At 55.7% G+C, this 23,636-nt stretch overlaps 10 protein-coding genes across 10 annotated transcripts in view; 6 read left to right on the top strand and 4 right to left on the bottom strand.

Annotated features, from left to right (window-relative positions):
- The first annotated feature begins 58 nt into the window (after positions 1-58).
- On the top strand, positions 59-1,456 carry QBC33DRAFT_540541 (MT-A70-domain-containing protein). The gene has a single exon (XM_060428076.1). It carries the CDS (start codon positions 184-186, stop codon positions 1,228-1,230), a length of 1,047 nt encoding a protein of 348 aa, XP_060283097.1. The 5' UTR covers positions 59-183; the 3' UTR covers positions 1,231-1,456.
- Positions 1,054-2,162, bottom strand: QBC33DRAFT_540540 (uncharacterized protein). Its single transcript, XM_060428075.1, has 2 exons — positions 2,019-2,162; positions 1,054-1,947 (listed from the first exon to the last, which is right to left on the bottom strand). The coding sequence occupies exons 1-2, from the start codon at positions 2,090-2,092 to the stop codon at positions 1,419-1,421; spliced, it is 603 nt and encodes a 200-aa protein (XP_060283096.1). The 5' UTR covers positions 2,093-2,162; the 3' UTR covers positions 1,054-1,418.
- Positions 2,163-2,286: 124 nt separating this feature from the next.
- Positions 2,287-3,692, bottom strand: QBC33DRAFT_540538 (protein DJ-1). The gene is made up of 3 exons (XM_060428074.1): positions 3,345-3,692; positions 2,736-3,234; positions 2,287-2,673 (listed from the first exon to the last, which is right to left on the bottom strand). The coding sequence occupies exons 1-3, from the start codon at positions 3,481-3,483 to the stop codon at positions 2,439-2,441; spliced, it is 873 nt and encodes a 290-aa protein (XP_060283095.1). The 5' UTR covers positions 3,484-3,692; the 3' UTR covers positions 2,287-2,438.
- A 160-nt stretch (positions 3,693-3,852) lies between these two features.
- Positions 3,853-7,687, top strand: QBC33DRAFT_540536 (Hamartin protein-domain-containing protein). Its single transcript, XM_060428073.1, has 4 exons — positions 3,853-4,061; positions 4,159-4,696; positions 4,762-7,066; positions 7,125-7,687. Exons 1-4 carry the CDS (start codon positions 4,048-4,050, stop codon positions 7,238-7,240), a joined length of 2,973 nt encoding a protein of 990 aa, XP_060283094.1. The 5' UTR covers positions 3,853-4,047; the 3' UTR covers positions 7,241-7,687.
- A 247-nt stretch (positions 7,688-7,934) lies between these two features.
- Positions 7,935-8,968, top strand: QBC33DRAFT_92191 (uncharacterized protein). Its single transcript, XM_060433182.1, has one exon. It carries the CDS (start codon positions 8,084-8,086, stop codon positions 8,882-8,884), a length of 801 nt encoding a protein of 266 aa, XP_060283093.1. The 5' UTR covers positions 7,935-8,083; the 3' UTR covers positions 8,885-8,968.
- A 505-nt stretch (positions 8,969-9,473) lies between these two features.
- On the top strand, positions 9,474-10,742 carry QBC33DRAFT_92210 (uncharacterized protein). The gene is made up of 3 exons (XM_060433183.1): positions 9,474-9,700; positions 9,775-10,014; positions 10,153-10,742. Exons 1-3 carry the CDS (start codon positions 9,688-9,690, stop codon positions 10,572-10,574), a joined length of 675 nt encoding a protein of 224 aa, XP_060283092.1. The 5' UTR covers positions 9,474-9,687; the 3' UTR covers positions 10,575-10,742.
- A 217-nt stretch (positions 10,743-10,959) lies between these two features.
- QBC33DRAFT_611532 (putative fungal-specific transcription factor protein) lies at positions 10,960-14,564 on the bottom strand (the record flags this gene model as incomplete). The annotated part of the gene is made up of 6 exons (XM_060432452.1): positions 10,960-11,782; positions 12,095-12,302; positions 12,353-13,250; positions 13,309-14,169; positions 14,239-14,466; positions 14,497-14,564. 6 exons carry the CDS (start codon positions 14,562-14,564, stop codon positions 11,337-11,339), a joined length of 2,709 nt encoding a protein of 902 aa, XP_060283091.1. The 3' UTR covers positions 10,960-11,336.
- Positions 14,565-15,438: 874 nt separating this feature from the next.
- QBC33DRAFT_588218 (MFS general substrate transporter) lies at positions 15,439-17,775 on the bottom strand (the record flags this gene model as incomplete). The annotated part of the gene is made up of 6 exons (XM_060431536.1): positions 15,439-16,406; positions 16,471-16,974; positions 17,030-17,069; positions 17,131-17,209; positions 17,246-17,577; positions 17,673-17,775. The coding sequence occupies 6 exons, from the start codon at positions 17,773-17,775 to the stop codon at positions 15,722-15,724; spliced, it is 1,743 nt and encodes a 580-aa protein (XP_060283090.1). The 3' UTR covers positions 15,439-15,721.
- Positions 17,776-21,872: 4,097 nt separating this feature from the next.
- QBC33DRAFT_540521 (uncharacterized protein) lies at positions 21,873-22,310 on the top strand. Its single transcript, XM_060428072.1, has one exon. The coding sequence runs from the start codon at positions 21,990-21,992 to the stop codon at positions 22,254-22,256; it is 267 nt and encodes an 88-aa protein (XP_060283089.1). The 5' UTR covers positions 21,873-21,989; the 3' UTR covers positions 22,257-22,310.
- A 450-nt stretch (positions 22,311-22,760) lies between these two features.
- The window catches only part of QBC33DRAFT_92071 (uncharacterized protein), a 2,007-nt gene continuing 1,131 nt past the window's right edge, over positions 22,761-23,636 (top strand). Inside the window, exons 1-3 of the mRNA XM_060433181.1 lie at positions 22,761-22,830; positions 22,886-23,328; positions 23,498-23,516. Of these exons, the coding sequence (XP_060283088.1) occupies positions 23,016-23,328; positions 23,498-23,516 (332 nt within the window). The 5' untranslated portion in view covers positions 22,761-22,830; positions 22,886-23,015. The remainder of the gene's footprint in view (positions 22,831-22,885; positions 23,329-23,497; positions 23,517-23,636) is intronic.

Below are 23,636 nucleotides of genomic sequence, written 5' to 3'. Positions count from 1 at the left end.
ATGCCGCTTTGGAGAAAAGCCTGTGTCCCGGTCGCCGAGCCGAGGATTGCCGAGCCTCCACTCAACGCCCCCGGATTTGATTTTCATTCCCCCGTCCGAGCGCTACTAACGGGCTCGTCCGGTTAGGGAAGAACTCGTGATAACCAATTAGACCCCCCGTGGATTGGCACCGGACAGAATTCAATGTCCCCGGCATCAGTCCTCTTCCAAAACGAGAGTCATACAGTGGTATTGCTTGATGTGCCGAGGACGCTCGAAGAAGCACAGCTTTTGCCAGGCGAGCTCCAGTCTGGGACGACTCCTCTGAGGAGGCTGATCTCGACCAAGCCCCCCGAGACTCCCTTTCAGACCCCGGAACCCAAGCATGGCCAGCTGACCCAAACCGCCTCGACCCCCTCGGCACAAGTGGCCGAGCTGATGACCCTTGCTGCCGTGAATAGTGCTCTGGATGAAGTGCATCATGGATACCACGGGCCATGGTGTCTGCCCCGCCTTATGCCAGAAGCCGAAGTATCTGAGGATTGCTCATCAGGGACTAAGAGATGCGCCCCTTTCCCTGAGGACAAGCAAGTCTCGCCTGTAGCCGACCAGGTATACATACCCAAGGAGGCGCAATTCCTACTTGGTACCGTCCAATCGCAAAGAGCAGCCCTCATCTCGCAGGATGTCTTGTTCGATCTGATGATTCTGGATCCGCCGTGGCCGAATCGCTCTGCCAGGAGGAAGAAGAATAACTACGCCACGGCCGACGGCCTGGACGCGGTGAGGGAATTGTTATCGCTCATCCCTGTCCGTTCCCATCTATCCACCGACGGTCTTGTGGCAGTGTGGGTGACCAATGCGCCGCGGTTCGCGGAGCTTCTAACGTCTACCGGAGGGATCTTCGCCGAATGGGGGCTTGAGCTGGTAGACGAGTGGACGTGGCTTAAAGTCACCACCAAGGGGGAGCCCATCTACCCCGTCGACTCTGCGTGGAGGAAGCCATGGGAGCGACTGTTGATCGCCAGGAGGTTGGGAAGTTCCATAAAGACGCCAAACCCTAGGAAGGTGATCGTTGCGGTGCCAGATATTCATTCACGCAAGCCAAACCTTCGGGGAGTGTTCGCCGAGGTCTTCCGGCCCGGATATCTTGGGTTGGAGGTCTTCGCACGGAATTTGACGGCGGGCTGGTGGAGCTGGGGTGACGAGGCTCTTCACTTCCAGCATGGTGGCAATTGGGCAGATGTATGAGATGGGTGGTAGATATACCCAGCCTTTACTGCCAGACGTGATAACCTCCCAACACGGGTATCCAGTCATTTTATCGTAGCATTGGGGGTCAAAGCCTTCCCTCCTCCCTCGCTAGTGCCTATTCCACGCATCTTACATCCAACATCCACACGACACCATCAAACAAAACAATAGTATACAGAAGTGCCTCATTGGCTCTTCTTGGATTCGTCCTTCTCAATCTCCACCCACCGCTCATCCAGCTCCGTATTATTCTTCCACACGTCCTTCCCGTCGACCAGCGCCCTAGCCAGTTCCGCCAGCTTCTTCCTATCCGGGTCCGTCGGGCGCTCCGTCCGGGTCCGCAAGTTGCCGACGCCCCTGTCCTCGTGGCTCCGCAGATTGTCCTTCTTCGCAGCCTCCACCCTCTTCCAGATGAAGTTGTCAAACTCCTGGAGGGCCTCCCCCTCGGGCGCCTTGGGCCACACAAACGGCTTCTCCAGCTCGGCAATCATCACTTTGTTCGCGCGCGGCCGGTATGTCTGGCCCTTCATGCCGTTCCTCTTCTCCGTGAGCTGCTGGCTGACGTAGGACCGCATGGAGAGGACCTTGACGTTGTAGGCGTGCCAGAGATAGTCGCGCAGGTCGAGCTTGTTGAACGCCAAAGGCACCATGAAGGTTGCCAGTGTGGGCGACTGCTTGGGCCTCGGCCGGATGAAGGTGATGACATGGTTCGGTCTGCAAGATTCCTTGGGGTGAGTTACGGAAGACAAATTTCGGCCGCTCACCAACGCGCCGGCGCGACTCACAGGTAGAGCTTCTTCTGTCCCCGGACGAAGTTTGGCCGTAACTGGGCCGCAGCCTCGGCGATTACTGCTGCCATTGCCGCGTCGAAGATTCTGTCTCCAGCCACACGCAATTGTCGAGTTCTGGAATCCGGACGGGTTATCGTGTGGTAGCCGTTGACACGAGTTTTCCGGCTCAAGTTAGATTCTTAATCGGGGCTGGCAGCTGATGCCAGGTGGCAATTGGTTTATTCCTCGGAGGTCACACCCAGCTGACAGACGAAGTGAACCATTTTGAGCAAGCAATTTATTCTGGGCAGCACTTGGAGTAAAAAGGGTCTAACTACTCTTTTCCCTGTTGATATAACATATTTCGATCCGGCATGCCATATGAGTTATCTCTCCTCATCAACCCGATATGTCTGGGGACTCAATCCACCCAACTTAAACATCCAGGCCATCGACGACAATTCCCTTGGTCCAGGTCAACTGCATGACTCGAGCGATCTCGAGAGCCGATTCCTCAGAAACCATAACGCTAACCAGGTACAAGGCGGCATCTAGGCCAGCGGCAACCCCCCCACTCGTGATGACACGCAGACCACCGAGACGCATCGCCGCGCGACGGGCGATGGACTCGCGGCGCGTGTTGGAACCCTTCCAGGACATGGAACCCTTTCTGCATGTCGTCGTCAGAAAATAGGCCGTGGCAACCCAAATTAGGAGTCACTTATCACTTACCGAGCATTAGAAGGGCGGCGGGCATCCGACTTGCGGCGGATGTACGGATTCTCATCCTCATCGCCGAGGTCGAAGCGCAGGTTGTTGACGACGTACCGAGCATCCTCGATAACGTCGGTTCTCTCATCCAAGTTGAGTGTGGCGGCCTGGCTGCAGAGGATCTCGAACCTGGTGAGGGAATCGGGGTGGGTCGTCGCTGACAGGCCGGCGAGGAGGCCTTGCTGGGCAAGGAAGTGGGAGCCCGTGCAGATGGACAGGAGGGTCCGCTCGCGAGATGGGTCTGCCTTCTGGATCTCGGCGAATGCGGCTATGAGGTCGAGAGGTTCGGCCTTCGATGTCAGGATGGGCTCAACGTTGCCCCCGAGGACGACGAGCACGTCGAAGTCGGAAAGTCGCTCGTGGGCTTCTTTCCATGAGATCTGCGAGTGGACGATGACGCCTTGCCCGGAAAGAACCTTAGGCTCGCCACTGGCAAGCGTGATTTCGAATGCCTTGGTAGCTGTAGGATTGGCAGGCAAGTTGCGGTCAGCTTCTGCAATGGCATGTATTTTGGCATGCATTCCGAGGGTGACAATATAACTCAAAGACCCATCAGCTGATTCCACTTACACGGATCCTTGAGGTCATGCTGGGCATAAGCCAGAACCTCCAATGGGCCGGCAAAGTCAACAAGATTGAACTTGGGATGCAGGGCGAACAGGACATCGATGGGCTCCTGGTCCGCCACTGCAGACGCCTTCGCAGCCATCTTGAATAGCTGATGGGATGAAGAAAGTGGTGTAATAGCTGGACGAGTGGATATCCGCAAATGGGCTCAGAGACAGAGGATTGAGTTGCGAATGTGAAGAGTCAATTGGCAGCGGTAAGAGTTGGGTGCTAAGCAAGGTATCGGTAAGACGCCTAACTTGTCTGTCCTCTTCGACACCTGCCTGGGGCAGATCGAGACTTCCCCACGTGAGGGGCGCGCGGGAGGCTGTCCAAGGCCCCTGAACAGCTCCGTCAGGTGGGTTGCAGTGCGGGGTAAAAAAGCTAGTACCATAGTGGCATAGCGCCTTCCCTCTATGAGGTACTAATGCGACGGATCCATGCTATGGTAGAGCTCGGTCACATGTTTTGCGACGAGAGTGATGGAGCTACTTCCATTCCATAACGAAGAAGCTCAACCTCCCAAATCCGAACTTGAGAGCCGCTGTGGAACTCAGGTCTCCAATGTGTAGAGGTAGCCTGATTGGTGGGTAACAACAATTACTCGTGGTAGCTCCCATTGCAGCAGGTCTCAACTGCATGTTGGGTTCTTTCCTAAGAAAACAAGATGGCTGCGTCTGCGTATGTACTCGACACTTCTCGCTCTTGCTCTGGACTGTAGTCATGGTCCAGGACTTCTGTACAGTGGTGTCGGTCAAAATGCTAACTACTTGTCTAGCTCCCTTAAAGATCTATCTAAGGCTATTACTGCCTTCGTTCAGTCGCCGCAACTACCACTTCCAGACGACCTCAACGAGGTTATCACAGCCTACCTCGAAAAGCACGACAGACTCGACGACTCTGCTTCCGAGCGCCTGAACAACGAGCTGATATCGATATATCAAAAATATGTGGCCGACCGTCCCAAAAAATATGCCGCCTTTCTTGTCCTCCTGCGGCCCTTGAGGCCGGCGATACGTACGTCAGCGAGAGTGGTGCAATGGTGGGATCGGCTCATAGAGCCGGTTCTAGAGACTATGAGCCATGAGAGAGGCTTAGCTAAGGAGGCCCTCATCAACATTCATCAGCTCTTGGCCTTTGAAGAGGAGGAATTTGCCAGCTCAAACGACGGTGGGCCGAATGTGTTTGTTGATCGTCTCCTGAGGAGATGGATGCAGCTACACGAGATGGCTCAGCTCGGCGGCAACTCTCTGATTGAGTTGAACGAGACCGTGGTTCGAGAGGCATTGACTGCATTTGGCAAGAAAGATCCAAAGGCGAGTGTGATGATGGTTGGCCGTGAAGATGGCTGTTGTTGCCGAGATTGCTAACAACTTGTCAGAGTTTCATGACGGCGTTAGATGGCTTCTTCGTCAAGAGAGAGTACCGTAACCGCTCGCTGCATTTGCTATGCCAGTTCATCCAGAGCGAACCCCCTCACCTCCATCTGATTCTCCAGACCCCGCTCTTTGGAACCCTTCTGCAGTCTCTCCAGCATGATGACTCTACGTCAACAGTCTCCCTCGCCCTAGCCAGTCTCAGTCTCCTGTTACCCAACATGCCTAGTTCCCTCGTCCCATTCCTCCCAACACTGTTCAACATCTATGCCCGTCTCCTCTTCTGGGATCGGGACAGGTCATTTGCCCAGGAACACACCGGGTGGGGGCCAGAGAGCCCACCTCCCACTGGAGTTGGTGTAGTTTGGGAAAAGTCCTTCTTCGATCACGATTTGGATGGCAACTCGATCCCCTACCTTTCACAGTACTTCACCATCCTTTACGGATTATATCCGATCAACTTTGTCGATTATATCAGGAAACCACAGAGATACCTGCGCCATGCGAACAATGATGATGACATTGATGTGCAGGCGACGGAGATACGGGACCGGTCGGAGCGATTCAGGCAGCGCCATACCCTGCATCCCAACTTCTACAGCTTAACAATAGAGTCCGAGAAGACGGATCTCAGCCGGTGGATCAAGAGCGAGGCTGCGGAGGTAGTCGTCGAATGCATGGCTCTTTGCACGGACTGGGATGCCAGTACAGATCCCCACCACAATGCCACCCCGGATCCAGGATTCGCCAGTCCGTTGCCGAATGAGGCGGCTGACAAGGACAGTCTGGACCCTCCCTTACTGAGCAGATCAGTCGGGGAAGCACCTTCGGCGGACGATTCTCAGTCGGGCCATCTGCGACGAAATATTTCGGGTGTAGGATCGTCAATCGGCGGAAGAATAGGCAGTTCGGACGTTATGCGCAGAAGCTCCCAATCTAGCCACCTGTCAACAGGAGAATCTGTGGAGAACAGGCCCCGTGAGATAGGAAGTGACAGCCCTACTCTTCCTCCGCAATTGGCCACCTCGTCGTCGAACACACAGTTGCAGGACATGATGCACTCGAATAAGGTTATCAAGTCTGGACTTCATCAATCGCATGCCAATGATAGTGTCGTGTCATTGGCCTTGAGTCACCAAGATGCCAACCCGGAAAGGCAATTTTTACAACTGCAATCCCTTTCGCAGCCTGTGAACTCGCCGGATTTGCTTGAGATGAGAAGCCAGGTGGCACTGCTCCACCGTCAGAATCTCATCTTGCAGATCGATCTCAACTTCGAGCGTTACATGAAGCAGCAGCACATCGGTTACGTTGGAGAGCTGCGTCGGAGACAGGTTCGGGAGGCTGCAACCGAAGCCGAGACCCAAAACCTGATCATGGTGAACCGAAACATGAAGCACCGGCTGGAAGAGGCCAAGAAGGCCGAGTTGCAGGTCAAGAAGGAGTCGGACATTCGCCGAAAGATGAGCAGTAAGTGGGAGGCGGATCTAACGGCCAAGTTGAAGACACTTCGGGAAGAGCAGAAGAGGTGGATAGCCGAGCAGTCGGTTCTGAAGCACGACTTGGAAGGCGCTCGTGACGAATGCGAAAGTCTACGGAAGCTCATCCTAGACGCCGAAGAAGCTAGGCTGAAGTCGAAACAGGACTCCGAGGCTATGGATATAACCGCCGAGGAGCTTGCGAGGCTGCGGGCTGAGATAGCACGATTGTCAACCTCCGAACGCCGATATCAAGGCAAGGAGGCGCAGATGCAAAGTGCAATCCAAGAAGGCACCGAGGCAGATGCCAGAGCGGAGATGCTCTCGATCAAACTGGCGACACAGGAGAACCAATTGAAGCAGGCCAAGGACGCTTACGAGTCGCAGATCGCGGCCCTCAACAAACAGCTGGCACAAGATATCGAGGGTCGTCAGAGCACCCGAGACAGCAATGCTAGCGTCGTGTTCGAGAGTGCCCTTGCCGCCAGCCGAGCCAAGCAGGCGGAGATGCAGAAACAGTTCAGCATGCTGATGAGAAAGTACACTCTTCTCCAGTCTTCCCTTTTGGATATGCAAGTTGGCCCAAATGCCGATGTCACCCGAATTGCCGAGAGCTCGGGGGTGACTAGGGGCAGACCCCACCGCGGGTTCTCTGATCCTGAGGCGTTCGAAGCGGCGTCGTACAGAGCGACACCGCCGCTCGAGCCAGTATCGACCTCAGCAGGTGCTGGGGTTGCCTTCCTCGGGCCGTCGACTCCGCCAACTTCCGGACCCTCTGATCCAATCCCTGCTGCCCGGACGAGCCCTCAGAGTGAGAGATACCATGGCAGAGGCAAGTAAAAACACCATCACAAGTTTCACTAGGATCGACGTATTGACGACGTAAACAGGAGGCGCTCAGAATGCGGCCCGCAAGGACCGTAAAGACGGAAGCAAGAAAGAAGAGAAACCGGACAAGAAGGACAAGAAACCGGGCGGCATCCGGGGACTCAGGGGTTTTGTATGATATGGGGGATGTATATCTCGAGATACAAAGAGTACGGGGAGGTAACCGGGGGGCAGTTACCTACCCGTACTCTTTTGTGGCTTTATTTATCTACCTACCTATGGTGGGTAGTAGGGAGTTGGGGACTATCATCGGGGAAGGATGGGCTACCCCGCTTCGTCTTTTTCAGACGAAGAAAACAGAAAACAAAATGCTGGAGTAACCAGGTATTGTGGCTTCCTTAAGACGGTCCAATATGGTGTGGCTTTCCTATGCCAACCAAGGAGCCTACGGGAGGGTTGGAAAAACAGGAGGGGTTCGTCCTGGACCGGGTATTGTCGCTGGTTGATCGACAGATCCTTGTTAGTTGCCTGTCGGGCCCAGCCACAAGATAAAGTACCCCTGTCAGACCTCGCGTTTCTCGGCCCCGCTCTTCGCCCAATCAGTTTGGTTGGTGATGTTGCCCACCCAATCTTCCATGCTGTTCTACCTGTCCTTGTTCTCCCATGTTGTTGGAGGGTAATTCGTCATCGTCACTCGCTTCTCCCTCGCTCATCTCCCTTGTAATTGTTTCTAACCTAGAGTTTCCTGCGCTGTATATATGCGATTCAACCTCGACTGCTGTTTCTCCGAACGGCATCACGTCTCGCGACGCAGGTCAATATCACGCAGTTGCTCTACTGCGTTATACTAGCTCACCACATTGCAACGGTCAGCTTCAGTTGGGAAACCAGCACCGCCGCCCACAATCACACAAGAACGTCAGCCCCATCGTCGGCATCATCGAAAACCTGCCACACAGAGGATTGGGAATAATAAGGGCAATTGGACACACCTAGCCACTGTCGGAATCAAATTGGCGCGATGCCGCCCACGCTATTCCGGCGGCGCCTCGCGCCCGCGCCTGCGCCGATACCAGGACCGCGCTCGCTGCTCGAAACAGCAACACCACCAACATCCGAAGACCTGATTCCGCGCTCGCACTCCGACAATCCAGACCCCCAATCCCAGGCGTCGCAAGCCGAAGCAGTCGCGACACGGGTGGTCGTCCTAGACCCAGGCGCGACGCGGGTGGTCGGGCGCCAGGCGGACGCGGCGCCGGCGCACACCATGTCGACGATACCGTCGGGGTACGGGTCGCTGCGGTCGGGGCCGGACCCGGGCACGGTGGTGGGGATCACGCTGGGCTCGGTGGGCGGCTTCATGCTGCTCATGTGGATCGTCTGGTGGTGCGTCAACCTGGGCCGGCCGGCGGACATGGACACGTCCAGCGTGAGCGTCGGGACGACGACGGGGTCGGTGCTGACGGGCCGCCTGCGCCGACCCGATAGGGGCGAGCACCGCCGCGGGCACAGCCATGGCCGGCGCCATCATCGTCGGGGTTCCGGCGGGGAGACGATTGAGGTGAGGACCACCCGGAGACCGTTCGTCGTCGCGGAGCCTGGGGTCAGGGAGGTGCTGGTGGAGGAGACGACGAGGGCGCGCGGCGCAAGCAGGCCGTCGGCCCCGCCGCCGCCGAGGGTCGTTGTGGACGACGATGATGATGATGAGGTGGTCGTTATCGAGGATAATACACCGCCGAGGAGGCATCGGAGTAGGAGGCCCAGCGGGTACCGGGACGAGGAAGCGCGGGTGCGACGGTCGAGTGGGAGTAGGAGGAGGTAAGGGGTAGGGGCGATGGAGGTGCAAACCTCGTGGGTTTTCAGGGTTTCGTCTTATCTCATTCTTGAAGGGTCGATGGGCGACGTTTGAATCGTTGATTTGGGAGTATCATATGGGGCTGTACAGGTAGACTTGGCGTCATGGGATACTGGAGTAGCCGCGGTTTGTGCGATGCGTGGCGGGTGTGGGACGCGCTTGGACATGGGAGCCTGGGGATTTTGGATCTGGACTTCCTCCAGGAATTACTTCAGGATTTTACCTGCGGGCTTTGGTAAAGCTTGGTGCGGGTTTGAGAGGACTGATGGGAATGTTGTTCTGGCCAGGAGTATGGCGAATCTGTCCAGACCGAAGGCATTTACATACTTCAATGCCAGATAAGGCCTTCTGCGGCTGCAAGGTTTCCGGCCGTGCAGGTCGTTGCATGCAGGTGGCAGGTGGCAGGGAGCTCCTGCAAGCACCCTGAAGTGCACAATCCGCTGCGAATGGTCCTACTGAGAAAGGCAATCGACGTTTACGTTTCTGTCCGTCCCTGCCAAGCACAATGACATCACTCCAACCCAAAACGCCGACTTACACGGGACTGCGCATATAGGTGCTCGCTCACTAGAGCAAAAAACACAAAGGTTATTCGACTTTCGCTCTTGACTAGGTAAACAATAACCAATTAGCCACCCATCCGACTGCTGGCCGTTCCTATCCCGTCGGGTCTATTGGATACATTGATACGTCAAGCCTCCAGACACCCTTTGCAGATCAGAAACTCCGAGGACAGCTTTCAACGTTTGAACATTGACGAACTGGCAGCCATGGAGAATCCAGGTGAGACTCGACGTTCCAAATTGATCCTGAAGACTGTCCTGATACTTTGCTGACACCACCTGCTTCTCTGATAGCTACTGAGATCCCTGCCGTCATCTATAGTCTGACATATGGGACGCAACAGCAGCAGCTAACTACCCTCAGCAACTTCTTCCTCGAGGACGCTTCTTTTGTTCACCCCTTTGTTCGAGTGCCTAGTTTTTCTCGCACCCTCCCCGTCTTGGGAGTAATCAATTCTCGCATGGTCATCTCGGCGATCTACCGATGGTATCGTATGATGAGCCCGATCGTCCACCTCGCGATTGAATCCTCAGGTATAGCCAGCCGCCAGCTTCCCCTTGCTCCCATTTATTCACACTGCAACTCATCCCTTGGTGTCTTCCACACATTTCCAAATCCACAAGCAACCCCTGAAAGACTGACTAACCCTCTTCTGCCGTTGCCAACCGCAGCCTTCGACCGGACCAATAACATCATGTATGTCACCATATCGCAGCGCTTCGCCATCTGGTTCATCCCCTTCTATGTCGCCAACGTCCGCCTTGTCTCGGTTTTGCACCTGCACCAGTATCAACAGCAGTCCGGGGCCAGCGTCAACGGCAACAACAACGGGCAAGGCGACAACCAAGATGGCGGCGCCCCGATGGTCCCGGTGACCCGCTACCGGATCGGCCGCCAGGAAGACCAGTACCAGATAAACGAGTGGCTCAAGTTCATCCTCCCCGGTCTCGGCTCCCCGATCTGGGCAATATGGCAGGTCCTGTGCGCGGGCCTCTGCTTCTTCCTCGCGACCCTCTTCACCCTTCTTCCCGCCCTCGCCAGATTGCCCATGATGGCCGTCCACCTGCTCCAGAGGATCTGCCGGACGATCTAGGCCATCGGGACGGCCATCTTCTTTCGGCTCTACGACATGCTCAAGCCCTGGCCCCAGCCGGTCCAACCGGCCCAACCGCTCCTCAACGACCACCAACCCGGACAACCACCGAACGCGGTCCAAGTCCCGCCGCCGCCGCCACCGGGGTGGAGCCTCGGTGGCCAGGCGTGGGGTTGGCTTCAGGTGAACTAAATTCGCCGCCTCTGGGGACAAGCAGGGCGTTGGGTCGGTAAAGGAGGGTTAAGTGCTAATTCTTCTTACGCGGCCGTGCGAACTGAGTGATTGTGGTGCTAAGTGTGGGATCGACACGGAGCGGGAATGTATTGACTTACTGATTCACCTAGCGAATCGCATGAGACTGCGTTTGTTGTATAGATAGATGGTTGTTTTCTTCTTCCTTATTGGGGAGTTGGTAGAAACAGGCGTATAGGAAGGAGTATGGAGAAGAACAGCACTTAGACTTGAGGCGACTCCCCTGCTATTAGACGCATGTTCTAAAACTGCCTTCGATAGAAAGACTAGAAGACTGTTTGTTCGGTAGGCTTGGGCAACTGGAGTCTTACAGCCACTCGAAACAGCATCTGCCATGGGTATATATATCTCGCAAACACCAAGCCACCAAGCATTCCTTCCCGGGACAATGTGCCCCGTATGCGCGGCCGGGATTCCGAACCAATAGTTCTATACTTGAATAAACCCACCCACCAGGCGGCTCCAGTTCTGCTCCCCGCAGCCTTCCCTCCAAATAAAAGATGTCATTTTTCACAGGACGCCTCCCGGCCCGGTCCCGCTACCGGCGCCGCCGCCGCCGCGCTGGTCGCCGCCAAAGAAGAACCCGTCAAACAGGTCGAACTGCTGCCCGTCGCCGAAGCCGCCCTCCCAGCCAAGGCCGCCAAAGTTGAGGCCGCCCATCTGCATCTGCGCGTCCATGCCGCCGCCGCCGCCAAGTCCGCCGGACCCGGGGCCGGCTTCCGCGGCGCTTCCTCCTCCTCCCCCTCCTCCTCCTACCCCCAGGCTCTGGAGGAAGTCCATCCCCTGGAGGTCGCCGAGGTTCACGGTCCCGGGGCTGAGGACGCTGGCGGAGGAATGTTGCTCCTGCGCCGCAAAGGGGTTCGGCATCCCGGCCGTCGTCGTCGTTGTTGTTGTGGAAGTGCCGGTGGCGGACGGGGTGGTCGAGGTGCTGCCGCCTTGCTGAAGAACGGCAGGGGCTAGGCGCGGCAGGGCGGCTGACGAGCCCGGGTGCAGGGAGCGCGCCGTCGCCCGTTTCTGTTGCGCTGCTGCTGCTGCTGCTGCTGCTGCTGCTGCTGTTGGGGACGGCATCAGGGAGGTGGTGGTGGTGTCGGCAGTGGCTGTCGCGTCTGGGGTTGCCGGGGACTCGGCGTTGCGCCTCTGAGAAGGAGCAGCCCCGTCTGGCGTCGCATCGAACTGGGGTTGTCTGCTTTGTGATAGGTGGTCGAGACAGGATCTAGGCTGATGTCTGTTGAATTTACTGATTGTTGGGGCTGACTCATCCCGAGAACCCCAGTCAGATCGGTGGTCGGCAGGGGTCTGACTTTGCACGGGTTGACCGAGTTGCCCGAAGCCGCCGGTATTGTTCACCATCCGGATTGTGGCTTTTGCGGTCCGCTCGAAGGCATCTCGGCAGGTCTCCGCTGGCGGACACTTTTCAGTCAGATCGCTGAGTACCGAAGTGGCTGCTAGTATCGTGAAGTCAACCTCGTCCATTAACTGCCGCCAGTCAGTATCAAGCCTTCATTGGATAATAATGGTTTACTTACCAGACGGCTCCTGACAATAGGAGAGTGCCAGATGGCGTAAAGATACGATATGCCTGCGGTAAAGAGATGATGCGTAGCCAGATACGTATAGTTGACCAGGCCCACGAGGTGCAGCTGCCGATACAGACGTAGAATCTTCTGGCCAGCTTCCGCGACCTTAAGATACACCCTATCCTCGTCCTCACGTAACTCGATATTGTGGACCGCCGGGCTATTGACCTCCTTCGCAGTGTGGTACTCTCCTTCAAACACGGCCGGGACACTGAGGCTCTGGCGATAGAGCATGATGATCGTTTGCCAGTAATTGAGATCCAAGAACTCGACGGAGAAGGCAACGCCTGTCTCCCTCTTCTTCGGGGCTGACGTCTTCCACTCGTAGAGCCTCCGGTCGATATCGATTCGCCACGATCTAAACGAGTCATGCATGGATAGGAATGGCGACGGCAGATGCGTGTGCATGTAGGAGTTTCGCTGATTTTGGCCTCCGGCTCGGGCGACCTGCGTCTGCTGATACTGAAGAACCTGAAGGATTTCGGACTGAAGAAGCCTGAGACGGAAGTAGTGGTGGGCAACGAGCTTGTACGTCGGTTCGGCGATATCAGGCGGCCGTTCCAGGAAGCCCGCTTGTGTGATATATCGATCCTCCAGCAACGAAGGAAATTCTGTCGTAATGACCTGGTCGGATATACCAAACGGTCGGCCAACGCATGTGCTGACAAGGCGGTCCAAAGAGTAAGTACACCACCACAGACGGCGTCTCACGTCCCGCGTATACTCGCGCCGCCCTCGTTCTCGGGAGTAGTTCTGTTGAGTTGCGAGATCGCCTAGATCACTTTCAACTTCCTCACAATGTAGGCCCAAGTCCACAGCTAGTCTTATAGCGACGCCGACAATGTACCTGGAACGATCAGCATACGGACAACAACGCCTTTGGCCCTCTTACAGGGAGCACTCACCACAACCCAGGCGGAACCGGCCTAAGCAGAGCAAAGTTGGCCAAGAGCAAAACGGCTTGTAGCTCTGCAAGGCCTCCCCCACTGTTACTCAGGCAAGCTTCGAGGTGGACAATAGCACTTGCGTGGTACTCTTCAGGTTGGCACTGCCAAGAACCAGAGTCGCCAGAAGATGATCTCGAGGCCGAGGTATCGCCCTTGGCCGAATCACCCATTATTATGCCGCCGCCTATTGCGAATACCATATTTAACATGTACAGCTCCTTCGGGCCGCGCACCCTACTACCTTCCTCGGCATACGCTTGCTCAAACATCTGGTGGAACTCGCCCTTGTGGAGGACGGGAATCTGGGGATTGGCGTGCTCGAAGTACAGCATGGCCAGCTTCAGGCCGAGGGGCTTGTCCGGAAACGTGGCCGGGTGGATCGTTGGTTTCGTATGTAACCCGAAGAAGGAATCCCGCATCGACGTGCCGGTGCCTCCGGGCTTATACGGGCGGACACCGTTATTGTCCGAATTGGACTTCTGATCGGACACCGACGACTGCACAGCAGCGAGCACCACGCGCGCGAACGAGACCCCCGGTATAGAACCTAGGTGACGGGGATTGGCGGCTGCAGCGGTTGCTGAGAGGCCAGACCTGCCAGCCAGTTTATGGAGTCTGCTCGCATCGTCTCCATTATTCTGGCCGTCTATGGTGTCTGAGTGGGAAGAATGGCCTGCCTCGGTAGGTGACCTGACAGTGCTGGAATCATTGCCGGGTCTGGAGCAGTACTCGAGATTCTCAGCCGCAGGGAAAGGTATGTTATGCGATCCTAGAAGGGCTTCGAGCTGTCCAACCCGGGTCTCAAGATAAAATACGTAGCTAAACCCGCATTAGTCTGACAATACGGCGGTTCAGTAGTAAATGGTAGAAGGCGCGGCGTGGGCTAACCTTCGTGGGATCTCCCTCCTAGTAATGGGGTCGTAGCCGACACAGGCAACGTTGGCCTTCTCGCAGCTGGCGCAGCTTGGCAGCTTCTGATCGCAGCGGTTTTTACGCAACCGGCAGCGATTGCATGCGCTCACATTTCGGAAGCTGTTGCCCTGGCCGGCCTTAACCCCACCGTGACCACCAGTATTGCTCGCGGTGTCCGGGAGGAGCAGTTCGCCGGGAGGAGAACTGGCCGCACCAGCGGACGGTGAGGCGGACGATTCCTTGCCCGGAGAAGAGTGTCGGAGGCGTTTCGACGGGCGGAGGCTCGGCGCATGCGTGTCCATTGTTCCGGGGTTCCGAGGCGCGGACCCGGAGAGATTTGCTGGTGGCCTCTGTGTCTCAGTGGTCGGTTGCGCAGCCAGTGGGTAGGGCGAGAGGCGACTTGGTTATCAGCGACTGCGCTGACTCGTGGAACTAGAGTCTCTGCTCCCCATACTTGTCGGCGCACAACTTCAATCGTTGCGGGAAGCCGTGGAAAATATCTCGAGAAGCTTTTTAGAGGGAGAGAGACAACAAAGCTGTGTCATAGGGCGACAGCTCGAGAATGTTCCCAGGTCGAATTTTATGGGGTTCAGCGTCAAACGCGGGGGGGGGGGGGGGGGGGTGTGGGGTCCGGGGCTTATGATGGCTGAGCCTCCTCTTCCTTGCGATTGGGATGATAAGATAAGGCATATGGGCGAATCATCGATCGCGAATTCCTCAAATCGACAAGTCCCACTTCTAAATCATTATGGCTTCTACTCTATAGGCATGCGCCCAGGCACCTATATATAAAGAAATAATCTGTCATTCCTCGTGTCTATTATGGTTGAGCCCCAAAGCATTACAAGTGTTTATAACTGAAGTAGGTATCATCGTCTGCGCCTGCGTGGTAGAGACAAATGCAGAAGGAAACAAAATCCAAACTTGAGAGATAAAAATGAAAAGAAATAACCAGAGGTTGCCCGTCTCGTAATTTCTTGAGTGTTGAGGCCCAGTCTTCCTTTCCGTCTTGATCCGACTCCTTCACTCCGTGGTATATCGATCCCGAGAAATGCGGCGGCATGCCCATCATACAATGAATGCCCTTTCCAACCTGAGCTTGAGTGGGTACCTGGATATCGATGCAACTCGATACGATCGCAACCAAACAATCCAAAAGAAAGCCAAAAAAAAAAAAAAGGCCCAACTCATAGCGGCCTGCTGCACTGCACTGCGTCGGCTATGCATCGTCAGTGTAGCTCCGCTCAAGAAACCCTTGGTCTATCCGTCATGATGTGGTGATGTTGACCCGCGCAAACCCAAGTCCCAAATGCGTGTATAGCCCGGAGGTAACGCAACCCAAGGAGAAAATGCCCGTCTCTCCTAAGCATTTTTTTTCTGTTGTTTCCATTTTTGTTTTATTTATTCCCTTATTGTGTAACCGTCGTCAAAGATCGTCCGTTGAAACAGCTCGGCTCTATTATCGTCTTCCTGACTCGTCTTGCTCCGGCGAAAAAGTCGAAGGGGTCTCGGTGCCGGCAATACTCGACTCGATATCATCGGTCTTCTCGTCTAGCCTTCCTCTGGGTTCGGTAAGCTGGAAGCTGATAAAAGCGCCTCCGATCGTCACGAGGCCGGCTGTCCACCACGCAAGGCCCGAGTAGCCTGCCTGCAAACCTAGCGAATAGAGCAACCCGGAAATTGTGGGACCAAAGGCGCGGCTCAAGCTGGCCGTTGATGCTGCCACTCCATTAATCGTCCCGAGGGACAAGAGAGATGGCGCAGAATTGGTCAGGAGGATGGCGTTGCTCGGGTAGGCCAGGGTCGAAAACGTGCATTTCCAGATAACTATGATGTAGATGCCAACCATCTGCAAATGCGGCGGGAGAAGCACCAGATAAGGAGTCATCAAGTACAGCAAAAAGTACGAGACGGCAAGCAGCCTGAAGAGTTGGAGAGCCCCGAGGCGCCGAGCGACCCAAGGAAACAGGAAGCACGTTGAAAGCATCGAGTAAACTCCTTGAACTGCGAGGATGACCCCAATGGACTGTGTGTCGAATCCAAAACCGTCGACGAACTTGAACGGCAGCTTGGGCGGCTCCCGATGCGCAGGGGGATCTGTGCTCAAGAAGACGGGGAACAGTTGGTCGAAGGTCATTGTATGACTGGGATCATGTTAGCTGGGTGGGTGGTTTTAACTGCTGTCAAGTCTCGTCAAGACCAACTTACAACGCAAGAATCCCGAACGACACGGTGTTCAAAATAACGGGACGGGTGAAGGTCTTGGTCGCCAGCTTCCGTTCGAGGTCAACAGAAGGCCTCAGTTCCGTGGCTTCCAAGTTCAACGGCTCCACAGGGTTCGAGCTGGATGGCACGGATACGAGGCGTGGTGAGTTTTCTGTCGTTCGGTACCCCGGAAGTTGCTCCTCTGGTTCAAGCAGGGCTTCCTCCTCGGCGCTCTTCGGCTGGCTCGAGCTGCGGTTGGTCCATGGAATGCAGGAAAGAAGGCGGTTTCCCAGCTCGACTCCACGATCGCGCCGGTGCTTCTTCTCCGCGTGAGTCTCCTCCAGGAAAAGAAGGCCAATGATAACTCCGCAGAAAACGCAGACGGCACTGAACAGGTTCGGAAGCAGATATGGAAACCGATCCCACACTGAACCAGGCAGGAAGAAGGATGGGAACGCATCGACCGGCTTGGCCATTGCACCGCCAATCATTGGCCCAATGATTGACCTACTCCAGTCAATTCCAGTACTACAAAAGGCGCGTCCATCTTCTGCAGACTTACCCGAGACACCAAACCAAAGGCATAATCGTATATGCGCGTGCTGAGTGACTAGTCAGAAAACGAGCCGGATTTGGCAGAAGTCAAGGCTATTGTCAACTCACGCTGGTGTTCCTTGACAGTGATCAGCTCGGCGACTGTTGTCTGCAAGACTCCCATGTTCCTGAAGCGCGAGTCGTCAGTCTAGAGCTCAGTCCTGCATACCTAGCAATAAATGACGAATGCTAAGGAGGGTACATACCCGTTGAGAAGGCCACCGAGGGCCCTTGCGAATAGGGCCACGGGCAGGTTCGGGGAAAACCCGAACATCAGCACGCTCAAGCCGGTCCCGGCAAGCCCTGTCAGAAGAACAGGCTTCCGGCCGATTTTATCGCTCAGCTTGCCCCACATCACACCAGTCGAGAACTCGGCGAAGGTGAAAGCAGATGTCACCATGCCGGCGTAGAACGAGATTTTGTTCTCGTCCTCAGTGATGTTGAAGTCCTTGACCATGTAGTAGATGTAAGGGAAGATGGACATGAAGGCAATTGGCTCGCATATCCGACACAGAGCTAGAGAAGCGTTAGGAAAATCCATGATAGTACGACTGCCATAGCCTGCCAGGGCAAGATGTTGGTCAGACGGGCCCCCCAGGGGAATGACGCACCGAGGATGAGCAATTGTCTCTTGGGGAATGGTGGCAGACGTTTGTCCGAGGTCTGACCTCGGACCTTGCTGGACCCGGTCCCGTATCCCTTCCTCTTCATCATGATGTCGACCTGTGCGGTTGGCGTATCCTTCAAGGAAGACGACTCGATATGACACTCAGCACACTAGGTGAGACCGGGCTCTGGGGTTAACCAGCAGAGCTGAGCTAGGCCAGGGCACAGAGACAGAGAGAGAGTTGGATATAGATATCAGAGCCTTTGACACGCTGTCTGCCAAGGTTGTGACGGGTTGAGTTATGCCTGAAGAGTATAAAACCTTGTCCTTGCTCAACGGTGCACATGAGGCAAGAGAGGCAAGAGAGGCAAAAGGGAATGTCTAAGAAGCCAAGGGCCAACTGAGAGACGGCCTGTGGAAGAGTCCGTGGGGGGAGGGAGGAGGACTAACACGACTAGAAGAAGCGTGTGAGATGATGTAACATAAAAAAGTAAAACAGGTAGAAAAAGCAAGAAAGTCTGGTCGCCGTTCCAACGTGGCGCCGGCAACGGGGAGGTGGAAGGATAAGTAGGAACCAAGATCTAGAGAATTATGGAGGAACCGTGCTATGGCACGGCACAAACCGAAAATGGATGAGAGACAGATGCGGAAGGGGCTGAAGCTGGTCACCTGGCTGCGAAACGGCGGTGACGGGAATAGACCTTGACATCAAGACAAGGAGAAAAGTCGATCATCCTGAAGAGCACTAGGTCTGTTCAGGTAACAAAAGCATGGCCAATTGAGGATACGACGATGGCCGTGGAGAGGATCCCGGGCGTGCATAACCAACCATGGTGGCGCCATGAACCCCCCGAGTCTGGCTCGACTCTTAACTTGGGCCGTTGCCCCAAGTTCCAGGGATGTGACTACAGGTGTGGAGCGCGAGGGACACATGTAGTTCTACTTTGGACTGTCTGGAGGTGGGAAATATAATAATAATACGGCAGCTATGTCATCCAGCATGCGCCAGGACAGGTAACAGGGATGTGCCCGGGTGTGCGAAGACAGGGGAGGCCAGACGGTGCCGTTTTCTTGGGATGTGCGGATGTTGTTGAGCGCTGTGGGCTGGCGAATCTGTGTTATCCTTGGTTACATGCGTAGGTTACCAAAGGTGGAATTACTGTCTAGCAGGGGGCCGTTGCCAATCGGGCTATTCATACGCTTAGTTTCCACCGACGACACGTGACTAGGCGCTACAAGTCCTCCCTAATCGCCCAAGCGGCTTTTAGACCCACAGCCAAATTGGGTGGCGCGAGCATCCGGGCAGGTACCTAGGTAGGTAGGTACCTCTGTGGGTACACAAATTGAGAGTATCCCAGCTGTGCGCTCCTTAACCCGTGATCGAGATTGGATCTCCGTGCAAGAATTGCAATAAAGTGTGGAATAGGTGGTATAATCCGACCAGGGCCTCCCGTTTACATCCGGGGAAAGGAAACGGGCATACCTGGGTACCTAGGCATGTACCGACTGAACCACCAACCGACGTACCCTAATCTAACCACCTCACGGGGGAGCTGGAGGTCAACTTCCATTTTGCTCTACGGCGAGGTACCTACATTTCCGGAACCGGCACCCCGGTCGCGCTACTTCCTGTATGTACCAGGCAGAACTTGGAACGGGTGGATCAGATTGCCAAGGGGGGCACATGGGTTGAAGGCGGTGAAAAGGACGACAGGGAAGCTAACGACACAGAAGTACGACGGCACATTCTGGTTCATAAAGAGGCAAGAAAAACACGGAAAAGGGGAGGGAGAAATGGAAGGTAGAGAAAGGGGATCTTAGAAAAGGGACTAGGAACATGGGGACATGAGAGCAGCAGGCATCGCGCGGCTGGCAAGAACCAGTAGGAACGACTGGAAGCGGTTCCTTGTGCAACATGGAGACATGAAACCAAGGCTGGCCAGCTGCGAAATTGCTGATCAGGCTGCTCAGATTGCGCAGATGGCTTGAGGGGACAGCAGCCCCCACCAAGTGCCACCGCCCGCCTCGCATGCATCTCACCTCTCGACTCCAGGTCGTCGGACAGGTTGTTATCCATAGGATCGGCACTGGTCCGCTTGGTCGCCTTGTCGCCTTGGTGTGTCGTGACGATTCGCGCCGCTCACTGTGCCACCGAGAGTTGTGTAATTAATCATCAGGCTCACATCTCAACGAAGCCACTGTCTACCAGGTATCCATCCGACTTTCGTACGTTGTGTCATCCCATCCCATCCATGATCCAACCAGGCCCCCCAAACCGCGACGCGGCAAGTACCTGGGTACTGGGGTACATGTCAGCCAGAGTACCCACCTCAGGCACGCACTGCAGTTGGAGCCCAGCAAGCTGGTAAATTAACCCCAGCCCTCAACCAGTTTGCCGGCAACCATCTGCGCACACCCCACCTCCTGCCTGCATGGGCTGTTTTGAGGTTGACAATTGGGGTTCACCCAATGACAGCGGAGGGCTCTGTCTTGACCGCGCATCGGGCTTTTCGCCATCCCATGGTCATGGTTCCGGCGCCACATAACCAAACCACCAACTAAAGCGACGATCGGAACCCACTGTGAGACAGACCGCCAGGGGAAAACTTCGATTGTGGGCACCACCACTCTAGCTTACGCTTCCTCTGTATCCGAGCAGAGCTCACACTATTTGGAACACGCCCTGTCCTTGTCTAGCCACCTCATATCCCACGCCAGCGAAACTTTGCTAGACTAGTTGGGGTAGCTCAGGCCAACCGGAGGTGCGCCTTACTCTGGCGTCGCTGGGGAAGGGACGTAATTCAGGGCTGGTCCCTGTCCAGACCATGTGGCATGGGTGATCGATTTGGGAGCAAATGTTGCATCGCTCTTGGCATCGTCGCATCGGGACTCTGTGACTGTGGGAGACAAGTCACCGAAGTCACGCATCCGTTGTAACCGCAACGGGCCTATACTGCGTAACTCACCCTGACGCTGCCTTTCCGATTCGCGATTTCAACAGACCTGGCTGCAAGCCATGATCGCTGAGCACGGGACAGCCTCAACGAGAAACACAATGTGCGCACGCCGATCACCTCCTGCAATCTGGCAAACAAAATTGAGCAAGACTAGCCAACCCCGGTCTCGCTTCCAGAAGCTGATCTCCCAACCTCACATACGCATACATAGCATAAAATCGCTCTCCCACGCAGCTGGGCCTGGGCCTAGCGCAATGAGTGCCGGAAGCCGGTACCGACCAGGGAGTCACTGATTCACCGCAAAATTGATGTGCAAAGTACCTACCAGTACCAGACGTCGCCCCAACCGGGGTCTCAAATTTTCTGGGTCAACTCCCCCTGAACATCGTCGGCGCTGCATACGAATTTAATCATGTGTTCTTTGTCCCGTCCCTTGTTCAGAATTTCTGAGCGGGCACGGCGGGTTCTGCGTAATAATTACGACAATCTCAGTCCCAACAGGCTTACGCACGGTTTATCGACTCCTGAGCCCCGACTCCCGCAAACTGGCCGGCTCAACTTTTAGGGGGTTGGGGAACCCACGAAATCAAATTCTCGGTGAAGGGTGCGTGTGTGCGTGTGCCTCCAAGCAAGTCCGCGGTTTGTTTGCGGCTCTTCTTCTTCTTCGTCGGGATGGCCCCGCCTACGATGCAATGGGATGTGGTGCAGTGCGATGCAGTGAAGGTGCAACATCGGTGCTTGATGGGCGCATGCATGTCATGCAGCATCCGCGGAGCATGACCACGAACACTGCGGTGCGGCGCTTCAAACACAAGAGCCGTCGGTATGGAAGTGGCGCCCCGTCATGTTGTCCCAACTTCCGAGTCTTACCTGCCAAGTGCCGATACATGCCGATACGCAACCTCCAACAAGTGACAGGTTCTCTCGACCACGGCTGGTCGGCGGAGCAAATGCGAGGCTAAACACCGCACTAGTTGCGGTCGGAACGTCCGACAGTTGGGGCGCCCATCCAAGGGGAGCAGCCGAGTGGATGGGTGAGTAGGCTAGCCCCTGAAACCACGACACTGGACGAATCGCGGGTGTTAGTGAGCACCCTGAGGAAGAGCTGGATGTGTGTGGGGATGGCTGCGTTTCAAGGATGTACCCGGAGGGAGGTAGGTTGGTATGGATGGAAACCTGGAAGTATGTACCTATGCAGGTATGATAACCACCATGGTACCTGACCAACGGCAATAGCAGCTATGAACCCTAGGGCGACCTTGGAAGGTTGCAATCTGCCTTCTAGTGTAATCCGTATTTGTTCCACAGCCCAACTTTGCACCAAAGCGTGACCAACAGCTCCGCGCTCAGGCCCTTTTCGGGAAATGAATTCACGGCCTTGGATGGAACTTGCCAGTTTCCACCTTTTCCACTACTGGCTCGCAGCGATCATCCTTCCAGGTTCTTTTCTTCCATGTCATTTCGGCCCCTTCATTAGTTCCGGGGAACGGCTGAGCGGCCCCGGACGAATTGAATCTTGGAACCCACGCGCAACTCCTTGTCCGCCATCAAAAACACCTAGCAGGTATAGATGTACCTTCACTATACAACTTTACGTATCGCAGTACATACGACTAAGGAGGTACATCTAGATCCCTCGCCGAGTTTTAGCCGACTGGATGCAGGCAGGGTCAGATGTGTCTCCCCCAAGCCGATCTCCTTCCCTGCATTGGCGGTTAATCCTCCACGGCCGGTCCCCTCGAGGACCTACACCCTCGGGCGGCCGTTTTTCCAGAGGAATGCTGCACCCGACCGCGACCTGGGCTGCCCGTGACCCGCGTGGGGTCCGTGTACCGTATACCGTACATCAGCAAAATTCAAGGAGGGCTCGATTAAATGCCGGGAGAGCAGACGCATCAACTCATAATGGAAACCTTCCACCTCTTACTTCTTGATGTGTCGTACCCCAACTATGTACAGATATAGGGTCAAACTAAATCATGCCGCACTGTTTTGGCGTCATACTGCATGGATCTATATGCAATACCTTTCATCCTACTCTCATGTATACGTATTGTCGGGGAAGAGACGGAAGGTACAGTACTCGTCGCCCTTATGTCCCTAGCAGACTCATGCGCACGACTACCTTGCACAATTTACACTTCAACACTCGACCTACCCTGCGCCTCTTTTCAGCATCTCTGACTGGAGCGAGGCAACACACATGTGGGCTTCTGCATGCATTTAGTAATGGCCTCCCCAACCACTGATACGGACTTAGACGTACGTCACTAGCTACCTACCTACATACCTACCTATCAAGCCATGTGGAAGTCATCAAGCCGTCGAGCCTCAGAAGATGCGGGCCGGTCTTACCGACTGACCGGCAACCTCAAGACGACTCCTATGGCATGGCTTCGTCCTACGCCACCAACCGATTCCCAGTCCCATGGCTGCTCACAAGCCCGCGGCTCGGCTACCCTGCCCTGTGGGTATTGGCGCCTCGAAGCCGTTCGCATCCGAGTCGGGCTGGCTGGAACCAACTTGAATGGGGCTTGATCGACATCTCACTCTCCGAAACTGTCATCCTTGCTGTATGCAGCCATGATCTGACTGCGTCGAGATGCAAGAGGCACGCCCAATCCTTTCGAGCCTGCGACAGGAATGTCGCCTTATCGAGGGGCTACCAACGCGATGTCGTCGTATCAGCGCAACGCGGATCCCGTGAGCTACACCCCGGCCGCCTAGTTGCCTTCCGCTAAAGTGCTTGGTGTATCGGTCTGCCGCCTCATTTTTACTCATTGGGGTAAAAACTGCCATGGACCGCGCGACACCTCGGGGCTGAACAAGACATGATCCTCGTCCGCTGACCGACTAACCATGGTCCTGGCAGGGCCGCCTTTCTTTGAGATGTGAGAGTCTTCACCGGTTCTGAATAGGCACGGTCCATTCCGGTAGATGACCACGGGCGGGGGGGGGGGGGGGGGGGGGGGGGGGGGGGGGGGGGGGGGGGGGGGGGGGGGGGGGGGGGC

Source organism: Phialemonium atrogriseum, assembly GCF_030411735.1.
Source record: "Phialemonium atrogriseum strain 8032-3 unplaced genomic scaffold QBC33scaffold_14, whole genome shotgun sequence".
Taxonomy (NCBI): Eukaryota; Fungi; Ascomycota; class Sordariomycetes; order Cephalothecales; family Cephalothecaceae; genus Phialemonium; species Phialemonium atrogriseum.
This window is presented reverse-complemented; position numbering and strand designations above follow the sequence as displayed.